The sequence below is a fragment of the Capra hircus genome, chromosome 8, assembly GCF_001704415.2.
Source record: "Capra hircus breed San Clemente chromosome 8, ASM170441v1, whole genome shotgun sequence".
Classification (NCBI taxonomy): domain Eukaryota; kingdom Metazoa; phylum Chordata; class Mammalia; order Artiodactyla; family Bovidae; genus Capra; species Capra hircus.
In genome coordinates, this window is record NC_030815.1 from 39,689,993 (window position 1) to 39,704,244 (window position 14,252).

The 14,252-nt window shown below is 43.3% G+C and overlaps 1 protein-coding gene across 1 annotated transcript; it reads right to left on the bottom strand.

Moving 5' to 3' along the window:
• On the bottom strand, positions 10,141 to 13,421 carry PLPP6 (phospholipid phosphatase 6). The gene has a single exon (XM_018052024.1). It carries the CDS (start codon positions 13,241 to 13,243, stop codon positions 12,374 to 12,376), a length of 870 nt encoding a protein of 289 aa, XP_017907513.1. The 5' UTR covers positions 13,244 to 13,421; the 3' UTR covers positions 10,141 to 12,373.

A 14,252-nucleotide genomic window follows, 5' to 3' on the forward strand; every position in this document is an offset into this window, starting at 1 on the left:
CCTCCTGCCCTAAATCTTTCCCAGGATTAGGGTCTTTTCAAATGAGTCAGCTCTTCGCATCAAGTGGCCAAAATATTGGATTTCAGCTTCAACATCAGTCCTTCCAATGAACACCCAGGACTGATCTCCTTTAGGATGGACTGGTTGGATCTCCTTGCCATCCAAGGGACTCTCAAGAGTCTTCTCCAACACCACAGTTCAAAAGCACAATTCTTCTGTGCTTAGCTTTCTTTATAGTCCAACTCTCACATCTATACATGACCACTGGAAAAACCATAGCCTTCACTAGATGGACCTTTGTTGACAAAGTTATGTCTCTGCTTTTTAACATGCTATCTAGATTGGTCATAACTTTCCTTACAAGGAGTAAGTGTCTTTTAATTTCAAGGCTTCAATCATCATCTGCAGTGATTTTGGAGCCTAGAAAAATAAAGTCAGCCACTGGTTTACTGTTTCCCCACCTATTTGCCGTGAAGTGATGGGACCGGATGCCATGATCTTAGTTTTCTGAATGTTGAGCTTTAAGCCTACTTTTTCACTCTCCTTTTTCACTTTCATCAAGAGCTCTTTAGTTTTTCACTTTCTGCCATAAGGGTGGTGTCATCTGCATATCTGAAGTTATTGATATTTCTCCTAGCAGACTTGATTCCAGCCTGTGCTTCTTCCAGCCCACCATTTCTCATGATGTACTCTGCATAGAAGTTAAATAGCAGGATGACAATATACAGCCTTGACGTACTCCTTTTCCTATTTGGAACCAGTCTGTTGTTCCATGTCCAGTTCTAACTGTTGCTTCCTGACCTGCATACAGGTTTCTCAAGAGGCAGGTCAGGTGGTCTGGTATTCCCATCTTTTTCAGAATTTTCCTCAGTTGATTGTGATCCACACAGTCAAAGGCTTTGGCATAGTCAAGAAAGCAGAAATAGCTGTTTTTCTGGAACTCTCTTGCTTTTTCCATGATCCAGCGGATGTTGGCAATTTGATCTCTGGTTCCTCTGCCTTTTCTAAAACCAGCTTGAACATGGGGAAGTTAACAGTTCATGTATTGCTGAAGCCTGGCTTGAAGAATTTTGAGCATTACTTTACTAGGGTGGGAGATGAGTGCAATTATGCGGTAGTTTGAGCATTTTTTGGCATTGCCTTTCTTTGGGATTGGAATGAAACTGAGTTTTTCCAGTCTTGTGGCCACTGCTGAGTTTTCCAAATTTGCTGGCATATTGAGTGCAGCACTTTCACAGCATCATCCTTCAGGATTTGAAATAGCTCAACTGGAATTCCACCGCCTCCACTAGCTTTGTTCGTAGTGATGCTTTCTGAGGCCCACTTGAGTTCCCATTCCAGGATGTCTGGCTCTAGGTGAGTTATCATACCACCGTGAATATCTGAGTCATGAAGATCTTTTTTGTACAGTTCTTCTGTGTATCCTTGCCAACTCTTCTTAATATCTTCTGCTTCTCTTAGGTCCATACTATTTCTGTCCTTTATTGTGCCCATCTTTGCATGAAATGTTCCCTTGGTATATTTAATTTTCTTGACGAGATCTCTAGTCTTTCCCATTCTATTGTTTTCCTCTGTTTCTTTGCATTGATCACTGAGGAAGGCTTTCTTATCTCTCCTCGATATTCTTTGGAACTCTGCATTCAAATGGGTTTATCTTTCCTTTTCTCCTTTGCTTTTTGCTTCTCTTCTTTTCACAGCTATTTGTAAGGCCTCCTCAGATAGCCATTTTGCTTTTCTGCATTTCTTTTCCATGGGGATGGTCTTGATCCTTGTCTCCTGTACAGTGTCATGAACCTCCGTCCATAGTTCATCAGGCACTCTGTTTATCAGATCTAGTCCTTTAAATCTATGTCTCACTTCATTGTATAATCATAAGGGATTTGATTTAGGTCATACCTGAATGGTCTAGTGGTTTTCCGTACTTTCTTCAACTTGAGTCTGAATTTGCCAATAAGAAGTTCATGATCAGAGCCACAGTTAGCTCCTGGTCTTGTTTTTGCTGACTGTTTAGAGCTCTCCATTTTGGCTGCAAAGAATGTATAATCAGTCTGATTTTGGTGTTGACCGTCTGGTGATGTCCATGTGTAGAGTCTTCTTTTGTGTTGTTGGAAGAGGGTGTTTGCTATGACCAGTGCGTTCTCTGGCAAAACTTTATTAGCCTTTGCCCTGTTTCATTCCATACTCCAAGGCCGAATTTGCCTGTTACTCCAGGTATTTCTTGACTTCCTACTTTTGCATTCCAGTCCCCTATAATGACAGAGAAGGCAATGGCAACCCACTCCAGTACTTTTGCCTGGAAAATCCATGAACAGAGGAGTCTGGTAGGCTGTAGTCCATGGGGTCGTGAAGAGTCGGACACTTACTGAGTGACTTCACTTTCACTTTTCACTTTCATGCATTGGAGAAGGAAATGGCAACCCACTCCAGTGTTCTTGCCTGGAGAATCCCAGGGATGGCAGACCTTGGTGGGCTGCTGTCTGTGGGGTCACACAGAGTCGGACACGACTGAAGTGACTTAGCAGCAGCAGCAGTAGCCCCTATAATGAAAAGGACATCTTTTTTGGGTGTTAGTTCTAAAAGGTCTTGTAGGTCTTCATAGAACTGTTCAACCTCAGCTTCTTCAGCGTTACTGGTCGGGGCATAGACTTAGATCACCGTGATATTGAATGGTTTGCCTTGAAAATGAACAGAGATCATTCTGTCTTTGAGATTGCATCCAAGTACTGCATTTTGGACTCTTTTGTTGACTATGATGGCTACTCCATTTCTTCTAAGGGATTCCTGCCCACAGTAGTAGATACAATGGTCATCTGAGTTAAACTCACCCATTCCAGTCCATCTTAGTTCCCTGATTCCTAGAATGTTGACATTCACTCTTGCCATCTCCTCTTTGACTACTTCCAATTTTTTCCTTGATTCATGGACCTAACATTCCAGGTTCCTATGCAATACTGCTCTTTACAGCATTGGACCTTGCTTCTATCACCAGTCACATCCACAACTGGGTGCTGTTTTTGCTTTGGCTCCATCCCTTCATTCTTTCTGGAGTTATTTCTCCACTCTTCTCCAGTAACTTATTGGGCACCTACTGACCTGGGGAGTTCATCTTTCAGTGTTGTATCTTTTTGCCTTTTCATACTGTTCATGGGGTTCTCAAGGCAAGAATACTGAAGTGGTTTGCCATTCCCTTCTCCCGTGGAACACATTCTGTCAGACCTCTCCACCATGACCTGTCAGTCTTGGGTGGCCCTGCATGGCATGGCTTAGTTTCATTGAATTAGACAAGGATGTGGTACGTGTGATCGGTTGGCTAGTTGGCTGTAATTGTGGTTTCAGTCTGCCTGCCCTCTGATGCCCTCTCTCAGCGCCTACCGTCTTACTTGGGTTTTTCTTACCTTGGACGTGGGGTTTCTCTTCATGGCTGCTCCAGCAAGCCGCTGCTCCTGACCTTGGACATGGGGTATCTCCTGATGGCCTCCGCTCCTGAATTTGGACTTGGGCTATACCTCTCGGCTGCCGCTCATGAGCTTGCATGTGGGGTATCTCCTCTCGGCTGGTCCTGTGCCATGCTGCTGCCACTGAGGCTTAACCATAGTTGATTTAATTGACCATACTTAATGAACCTCTATATGGTTTCCAGTATTTTTTAACTACAAATAGTGTTGCAGTGTATGTTTTTGTATACTTGTGAATGTATACCCATATATATGTATTCCTATTAATAACAGTAGAATTCCTGAGTCAAATAAAAAATTTTGATAGATATTAACAAATTGCTTTCCAGAGAAGTTATATGTGATAGAATAATGGCCCCAAAGATATCCATGTCCTAATCCCTGAAATCTGAGAATATTGTTACCTTCCATGACAGATCAACTTGCAGATGAAATTAAGATTTCTAATATGCTGACCTCAAAATTGGGAAATTGACCTTGATTATATAGTGGGTCCTGTATTGTTGCAAAGGTCCTTAAAAGTGGAACCAGAAAGATGGTAGGATGAAAAGGACTTGGTTCAATGTTGCTCACTTTGAAGATGAAGGAAGGGAGCTATGAGTCAAGGAATGAAGGCAGCCGCCTTAAAAGGCAAGGAATGAAGCCCTCACATTTTACTTTTAAAGCTTTGTGTTGGATTTCTGATGCATGAAATGAAAAAGTATACATTTTTCTTGTTTTAAGTCATGAAGTTGTGGTGGTTTGTTTTAGTAGTCATAGGAAATTAATACACTTTATGTATTTACACTTCTATAGCAGCAGCAGCAGCAGCAACAACAATGTATGAATGTATTTTCAGGCATTTGTGCCATTAGTCCTTCCCTTTTTTAAAAACGGTTTCCTTCCCTCCTATTAATTCTCCTTCCTACATTATTTGAAAAGAAATATTTACAATTTAGTGTCCTATAGTTAAATTATTTTAGATAAAAGGAAAATCTCAGCTATAATTCTCTCATACTTTTCTTCTTTGCTCATTGAAATGAACTCTTTGGAAAATTCCCCTCTGGGGCATGCACCATTTTCTTGGCAGTGGCCACAATATGAGTAGGATGTATTACTGATGTGTCATTTCTGCAATGCTGTTTTCATTGCTGACCAGAATGCACTGCAAAAACACTCTGGGAATAAGAGTTGTTCAGTTCTGCCACCTACACAGGTGCCTACGCAGCCAGTAAAAGCCAGTCTCTGTAAGTGGTGACAGTCCAACGGTTTTGCTTGGTCTCCAAGTGGAGGTGGCCATATGTGCCGGACACATTGTGTATGTAGCAACTTACGCATCTCTCTGGCAGCTGAGTGCCCCAAGTAACTGTGATGGGGAAAATGAACAGAGTATAAATACTTCCTGTCAGTTCATTAAATACCCCTGTGGCAGATTAGCACAAGAAGCTGTGCTCGGTCCTTTCCCATTTTGCGTATTTAGTTTGCACTGTAGTGGTGGGCCCTCCTGTTATAAATGTACTTTCAACCCTATAGACTGGCTTGACTATCTCTGTACTTAACATCTGACCAGGATCATTATTGAGCATCTACTATGTTAGGTATTTAGGATATAAACTCTTAGCCATGCAGAGCTGACAGTTCACAGAGACAAATAGTAATCAACAATCACAGGAACAAATGAAAACTGCTGTTGGTGCAGTTGCCAAAAAGAGAATACACACACACACACACACACACACACACACAGTGGTTTAGTTGATCAATTGTGTCCAACTCTTGAGACCCTCTGGACTGTAGCCTGCCAGGCTCCTCTGTCCATGGGATTCTCCAGGCAAGAATACTGGAGTGGGTTGCCATTTCCTTATATATACACATACACACACAAAAAGGAAAAGCAAACTCCAAAAGACTGTGAAGGACAGGGTAGCCTAGTGTGCTGTAGTCCATGGGGTTGCAAAGAGTTGGAGACAACTTAGCATCTGAGAAACAAAAACATACATATATATATACACATACATATACATACATACATATGTATGTAATATGTGTTACATGTAATATGTGTAATATGTATTACACACACATATATATGTAATAGATTCCACCTTGTCTGGGAGAACATAAGAGAAGCTTGGGTGGGATATATAAATCTGTGTACATTTGGTAATCCATAGCTACATCGGATGATACCATTGGTAAAGAAGACAGAGTGAGGTAAAGAAAGAACCTGCTTAGCCAGGGGGAGAAGGATGAATAGAGACAGAGGGAAAATGGCCACAGAGTTGGAGGGAAACCAGAAAAGGGCTGTGTCTTAGGAGCCAAGCAAGGAGGTTTCAGTTTTATCAAGGAGAGTTCAGTTGAGCGAGAAGAGTCCAGTTAAGGGCTAGGAAGAGCATAGAATGGGACATTGTGTTTCGGGATCAGTAGATTGTTGCAAGGGCAGTGACATGGTAGGGCACGCCTGGGTTCACGGGTGCCTCCTTCCCTTCAACTGTGTGATGTTGGACAAATGGCTGTCTGGCCTCAGATTCTGCATCTGTAAATAAGGATAATACCTCCTCCAAAAAGTTATTGTGGGGGTAAATTTAATTACCATACACAACCCTAGGATTTTGCAGGTTCTCAAGAAAGATTGATTCCTCCCTTCTATTATGTCTAGCCATGTATGTATTTAATATCCAGGTTTTGTTTGTCAGTCTCTTTGCTCTCTTAGCATTGGTGTTGATGATGTACTTGTGAGGGTCAGGGCAGGTCCTGTCCCTTTGTATAACTGCATTAGTGAGGGTGCTAGCAAGCTGTTGTGAGCTGACAAATCAGTGCTCTAGATACTGTGAGTGCCCACTGGTGTGCCTCTCCGTATGCAGACAGACAGATCACTGAGGACTGGATACGGACACAATACATCTTCTTTCATCATCATGAGTTTTTCCCTAGGGAAAGGCAGTCTGGTTACCAAAATGAATACTGAATTCTTGTCTGAGGTTATCTTTATACAGTCAAATTTCTACTATTTGTATAAATCTCTAATGTAAAATATTAGTAATAAATGACTAATTCCAGTACATTTTGTTGTTTGCTTTTTAGAGAGAATATTGACCCTCCCAGATATTTTTTTTTTTTTTGATTGGCTAGAGGCAGCCACTCCCTCCTCTTTTCCTTCTTTTTTGTCTTAAATACAGTGAATAGGAAAAAAATGCTTTTTTCTCTTCTGGTTAAGAACTTTGCTTTGCCTTCTACCTCTGATGGTTTTTACAGTGTAACCCTGGCTTTGGCAACTATGGTAACTACTGATTGGGAGATAATGTAATTCGGTGCTTGCTTTAAGTTAACTAAACCCCAGCAGAGAGACTGAGAAATATTTCTATTGTGACTAAAACAGGATACCTAACTTTTAAACTTCTCTAAGAATTGTCCTTGCATTTTCAGTTAACATGGGTTTCATTTCTTATTGACAGTGGGTGGCCATGTTTTCTGAACCAAACATGAGGAGGTAACATTTCATAAACAAGAGAGTACCTCTGCTGTGCTCTATGCTGTGCTTAGTTGTGTTAGACTCTTTGCGACCCCATGAACTGTAGCCCACCAGGCTCCCCCGTCCCTGGGATTCTCCAGGCAAGAATACTGGAATGGGTTGCCATTTCCTTCTCCAATGCATGCAAGTGAAAAGTGAAAGTGAAGACTCTCAGTCGTGTAGCTACTAAAAACAGGCAGCACTTTAAATCATAAGGGAACTATGATCACATTACACTTTTAGAATGGACACTGTAAATATTTTAACCTAGTGATTGGGGCCCTAAAGAGTTGATGAAAGAGTGGTGGAAAGGAAACTAGGACTCTTGGCATCTCTTGATCAGGCGACGGAGCAGTACACAGAACATGCCCTCCCGCCAGCGTGCAGTCTGGGAAGCTAATGTTGGGACGCGGACTTCCAAGCAGAGCGCTGGAGGCTCACGCGCCTGCGCAGGGACCTCTGGAGCATTCCAGGGTGGAAGGGTGCAAGTTTGAGTGTTCATGGCAACGCGACGCTTCTGCCTTCTGGAAGCCTTGGCTCCAGCTCCTGCCGTGTGAGACCCGTCCTGGTGGGAGGGACCTGGGCTGGGGGGCGGGGGACTGATGGGGTTACAAGGGGGTGGGGGTCTGTGGAAACCGCTGGGAACATTTGCTCCAGGGATTGAGTTAAACTAAGAAAATAGATCCAAGGCTTAGCACGAAAGGATCTTTTCATTCCTGCCCTTTCACCCACGTAGGGAACTATGCCTTTGGAGGTGGTGGTGGAACTTCAGATCCGGGCGGTAAGAGAGATCGACGAACGTCCCCTCTTTGCCCCAAATCACACTCTTTCCTCGGGGTTCTTTTTCCCGGTCTTTTTCACCACTCCTCGCCCCACACACATCATTAATTGAATCTCTGTCCCTAAGATGTTTTACATTGGTTTTTCTGGCTTTCTAACCTTTAGTTTGGATCAGCCTCTTTCCACTGCCCTCCCTTCCCCACTCCAAGCTAATTTCTGTCTTAGCTTTATGTGAAATTTTTCTATTCATTTAAAACAACCTTGCATTAAGTCCCAAGAAGGGTTTTATTTTCTGGGATACAGATTTCTGAGAAGATTAAAAAGCCCCTCCTTTAAATAACCAGGGAAGATTTTACTTTCAAAAAGCCCCATCACGTCCTGATGATTTGCCACCTCTATAAACCAATCAAAAATTTTCTAAGCTACTTCCCCTACAGATGGTTCTGGCCTGCTAATTCCAAAAAGGAAATCAACCAATAACTTTAATAATTATCCACTGAATTCTGCTTACGTGAGGTACTCTGGCAGAGTGACTTCATTTTTCCTCTTTGGGGCCAGTCATTCCTTATTTCCTTATTATCATTCCTTACTATCAAATAAGTCATTCCTTATTATCAAATTGCCAACATCCATTGGGTCATAGAAAAAGCAAGCGAGTTCCAGAAAAACATCTACTGCTTTATTGATTATGCCAAAGCCTTTATGTAGATCACAACAAACAGTGGAAAATTCTTCAAGAGGTGGAAATACGAGACCACCTGACCTGCCTCCTGAGAAATCTGTATACAGGTCAAGAAGCAACAGTTAGAACCAGACATGGAACAACAGATTGGTTCCAAATTGGGAAAGGAGTATGTCAAGACTGTATATTGTCACCCTACTTATTTAGCTTATATGCAGAGTCCATCATGCGAAATGCCGGGCTGGATGAAACACAAGCTGGAATCAAGATTGCTGGGAGAAATATCAATAACCTCAGATATGCAGATGACACCATCCTTATGGCAGAAAGTTAAGAGGAACTAAAGAGCCTCTTGATGAAAGTGACAGAGGAGAGTGAAAAACTTGGCTTAAAACTCAACATTCAAAAAACTATGATCATGGCATCCATCCCATCATTCCATGGCAAATAGATGGAGAAACAATGGAAACAGTGTCAGACTTTCTTTTCTTGGGCTCCAAAACCACTGCAGATGGTGACTGCAGCTATGAAATTAAAAGATGCTTGCTCCTTGGAAGAAAAACTATGGTCAACCTAGACAGCATATTAAAAAGCAGAGACATTACTTTGCTGATAAAGGTCCATATAGTCAAAGCTATGGTTTTTCTAGTAGTCATGTGTGGATGTGAGAGTTGGACTATAAAGAAAGCTGAGCACCAAAGAATTGATGCTTTTGAACTGTGGTGTTGGAGAAGACTCTTCAGAGTCCCTTGGACTACAAGGAGATCCCACCAGTCCATCCTAAAGGAGATCAGTTCTGAATATTCATTAGAAGGACTGATGCTGAAGCTGAAACTCCAATACTTTGGCCACCTGATGTGAAGAACTGACTCATCAGAAAAGACCTTGATGCTGGGAAAGATTGAAAGCAGGAGAAGGGTACGACAGAGGATGAGATGGTTAGATGGCATCACCAACTCGATGGACATGAGTCTGAGCAGGCTCCGGGAGTTGGTGATGGACAGGGAAGCCTGGCATGCTGCAGTCCATGGGGTTGAAAAGAGTCAGATACGACTGAGTGACTGAACTGATTCCTTATTTCAGCTTCCATTTTCTAATCCTGTAGTTGGTGACAGACTGTCATGTGGCTTTCCCTGAAAGCTATAAGGGACTATTCTACTAGATATGATTATAAGCCCAAGATCAACAGTTTACAACCATGGAAAATCTGGTTCAGTTCAGTTCAGTTGCTCAGTTTTGTCCGACTCTTTGCGACCCCCTGAACCATAGCATGCCGGGCCTCCCTGTCCATCACCAACTCCTGGAGTCCACCCAAACCCATGTCCATTGAATTGGTGATGCCATCCAACCATCTCATTCTCTGTCATCCCCTTCTCCTCCTGCCCTCAATCTTTCCCAGCATCAGAGTCTTTTCCAGTGAGTCAGCTCTTTGAATTACATGGCCAAAGTATTGGAGTTTCAGCTTCAAAATCAGTCTTACCAATGAACACCCAGGACTGATCTCCATATAAGTGACAAGTGCTGTGATTTCCTCTTATGCGCCGCTCTGAAACAAAGATGGAAATTTCCTGGATTTGACCCACTTTGCTGACAGCAAATAGGACTGACTATATCAAGTGTGCTGTATCAGTTGTGAACTCTCACAATTGTTCAGTAAGATGAAGGAATTCATGAGAAGCTAAGTGGTAAATCAGTCTTGCTCCTCATCAAGGCAAAAAAACTAAGTTTTCATCTCATATCATTCAACATTACTGGTTAATTTTATTTTGACTTTTAAAAGGAATTCATCAGTGTACAATTAATTAACAGTAGAATCTGTTGTTTTTTTTTTTACTCTACAGTACTTAGTATACTACTCCCCCCCTCCAAAAAAAAAATCAGATGAATTGATCTGTGCTTTAAAAACCAGCAAACTTGGGCCCTGGCAATCAAGATAGGGAATTACAAAAAAATAATCAGGAATAAGGTGAGCCTAACTTTGACCTCCCATTATTCAGACCTGTGGATCCTGCAAATATTTCCCAAATATCTGGGCTGAAGATTGCTGCAGTTAAAATAAAGTATCTCTGTTAAGGCTAAAAATAAAGGAAACCACCTAGAGTGTCACAGTTTGGCTGAGTCAAGAAGTGAAGAGGTAGTCTGTGTTCAGGATGTTGTGAGAATACAAATAATTTCTATATTGAAGAGTAGCTATTCCTTTTTCAGTGTTCCTCAACACTGGAAAATTCACACTTCCACCCAGTCAGAACCTACTTGTCACAGCCATTCTCCAGATTCCTATATGTATATGATAGATCAAATGCCATCATCCTATTTTTAAAGACATCAATTCCATAGGTAATTTAAAGGTTCATATTTTCAGGCATAGCAGCATTTAAAGCACACACCCTTGTCAGTCTTTCCCAGTCAAGGAGTAATAAGTAGAGTCCACGCTGTGTTTGGTGGTCTTTGGTCTTGTGAATTGGGGAGGCACCATGGATAAACTACTTTAATTGTGAGAGTCAATATAAACAGAAAATCTTGGAGTTATACTTTATGCCTGGTATAGCAGTATGCTCCGCTTGATGAATTTCAAGTTAAATACTGTTACCTAAAGTGTGCTTATATAGAGAAATGGAATTCCACAAGAAAAGCTTTAATATACAGGGTCATCCTTGTGGTATATGTTTGAAAGGTTATGCTCTTACATTGCAAATAAGTTATTTCTCCACTTTATTACCTCAATAAAGAAGCATTATTTTTATTCAGTAGAGATGGTAGGCAGCAGGGCCCATCTCCTTCCATGTTGGTCCACTGATAAAGTATGTGGTGATCCTGCCTCCAAGACTCAGTTCCTCTGACCTCCTCAGTGACTTCGCTTTTCTGTCCTGTCATGTCATGCTATTTGCTGTCAACAGAATTAAGCCTGAGGCAGTAAGCCCATCTTTACTTTCTATAAGCACTGTTGATATGCCCACTTTTAAGTGTTTCTTCAGGTAAGTTCTTGGCTCGTTCTCTGAATGCAGAAGGATAATATTAGGGTAGTGGGAAATACCTATTTAAAGATCTTTGAGGAGGTAGAGGAAAAGGAGAGAAATATATGTACTGTAATCTCTCTTTTCCACTACTCAATCTGTGAAGATGGAAGAGACAAAACTAGAAAAGCGTGCTAAGAAAATCAGGATTAAGAGGAAATCTCCCCACCTATAGTAACATATTGTCAGAGAATAAATTAGAAAAACCTATGTCATAGGCTCTTAAAATCTACCTCTGCTTCCCATGTGGCGCAGTGGTAAAGAATCCGCCTATCCATGCAGGAGACGCAGGAGACTCAGGTTCAACCCCTGGGTCAGGAAGATCCCCTGGAGTAGGAAAAGGCAACCCACTCCAGTATTCTTGCCTGGAGAATCTCATGGACCGCGGAGCCTGGTGAGCTACAGCCCATGGGATCAAAAAGAGTCAGACTCAGCTGAGTGATTAATGCTATGTCATAGACTCTTAAAATACTGTTTAAAATCTACCTCAGGAAAAGGATAAGGATGTGGCTCATTTCCATGTATATATTTACAGAATGAAGTTGCTTTCCTTTTTTCAAAGTTCAATTTACAGGTGATATCTTGACTTACAGGATTACAAAATTTTCTGATGTCAACTTTTAAGAAGCAGCAACATTAGAATCACTCCAACTTGGTTTCTTTAAAGTTTTCCTGGAGTGATAAACAGTTATTTAATAAGTATATAATAGAGGGATTTTTTTTTTTTTTTGCTTTCTGTAATATGGCTGTGATCAGTAATGGTCAGCACTGTGCTGTAGCCTAGCAACCCATTGCCATTGCCTTCTCCCATTAAGATGATAGGACACTTGAAATCCCAAAAGGAAACCTGAAATGTCCTTAGAGGGGCAGGCATGATGGCTGCTGGTTTATGTCAGTATCATCACGGGTGGAAACCTTCAGATGTCCTGGTGCCACAGAGAAAGAGATGGTGTCACGGTTGGTTCCACAGTAGAAAGAGGACTGGAGCAGTGTGCGGTGAAAGCCAGCAATAGTCCACGATGCTGTACTGCATGTAGCCCAGAAAAAAGCCAAAAGCCACGTCGGTGACATTGTGCCGCCCCAGCATGACCCTGGAGAGACCCAAGATGAAGGCCCAGAGCACCACCAGCACCCTCAGTGGAATGGCCAGCACCAGGTGGTTCAGGATGAAGCGCGACACAAGGGCGGCCCTGGTGGTATGGCCTGAAGGGAAGGAGTACTTGTCCACCGAAACAGTGAAAAACATGTCCATCTGGTTGTGGGCCGGGCGGCGCCTGCGGACCAGCCCCTTGATCAGGGACACCAGTAGCAGGTCCAACAGCAGGGCGAAGAGCAGGTTCATCAACACCTCGCGCCCGGCCCAACTGTCGCTCCTGGACAGGCAGTAGAGGGTGCCAAGCAGCCAGGGGATGCCGTGTCCCGAGATCTCCAGCAATTTCATAAGGGGCCTCATGCTGCCCCAGGACGAGCTCTCCCCTGCGCACACCCCCAGCTTCTTGGACAGCCACAGGTCGATGGCCAGTAGGGAGCGCAGGGCGATGCCCAGGAAGGACGGGTTCAGATCTATGCGGTCCTCCTCGGGCAGCTGGGGCGGGAGCGTCTGAGGGGAGCCCGCCCCAGCCAAGGGGAACGAACCGCGGCGGTGCACTGGGCTCTCAGACGCGCGGAGACGGGCGCTGATGGGGTCGGCGCCCGGCACGCGGCTGCTGAGCAGGGACTGGAACTCGAACCTGCTGCCGCCGCCATGGGCCGGACTGCCGCTGCTGCTGGGGTCGCAGGTGCCCAGCGGGCGTCCCTCGGCGTTCCTTCGTGGGCTCTGCATCGCTGCTAGCGGCCCGCACCGCAGCACCTGGCCGGCCTAAGAAGAAGGTTCCCAGCCTTGCAGCCTCTTCCGCTTCCGCACTGCCATCCTGGAGGGGCGGGGAGAGGAGCCAGGGAGAGAACGATTGTGACACCTGGCGGGGACGTGGGAGGAAAGCGGAATTTCCAGTTTGCGCTAGGGGAGGAGAGGGGAGGGTGGTGCTATGAGAGAAGGTGAGAGTTGGCGGTGGGGGGGGGGGGAGGTGGGATGGGGGGATTTGATATTGTGGGAGGTTAGGGAAAATAGAGCCTTTACAAAACAAAACAAATCCCTCTTCTGGTTTTTTTTTTTTTTAGATTTCTTGCCCAGGGGTGTTCCTTCCTGACAAGCATGATGTGTTCCTTGGAGTTTACCTCCTGAATCAGTACCTGGAGACAGACTGCTTTCCCTCTATGTTCCCTATTATGATTCAGCGAAGCATGAGGTTTGAAAAGGTGATCTTGACGTTCTCATTGCTAAATAGAGAAATTCAAATTCTGTTGTTTGAAGATCATTTACTGGTTTTTATAAAGAACACAGCTTTTATAAAGTTATTTTGTAAATTTTGTTTTAAAAAATTACATGAAGGCACCTCAGCACAGTGCAGAACCATAGTTGGAGGACTTGTTTTGAATCCCAGATCTGAGCCAAGTTCTGTCAAACTAGTGCTAAGTACCCTGGTGGTTGTTTTCTATTCTTGGAACTCCCATGGCATTTTCTAACTGGAGCAGAGAGCATTTTCTGAATGTTTTTGGAGATGTTAGAGGCAACTGAGATACATTTCTTACAGAGATTATCAGTAAACTAGCAGGCCTCAAAAACAAACTTTTTAGGCCCAGAAAAATACCCCAAACTAACCAAATTAGTTAAACCCTGTATCTGAAATCCTGTAACAAAACAAGAAGGCTCTTTACATTTTCTGAGTTTCCTTAGGTCATATCTGGTTTATTTAGCTACAGTGATAAAGACTAGATTCCATTCCAGTGAATGT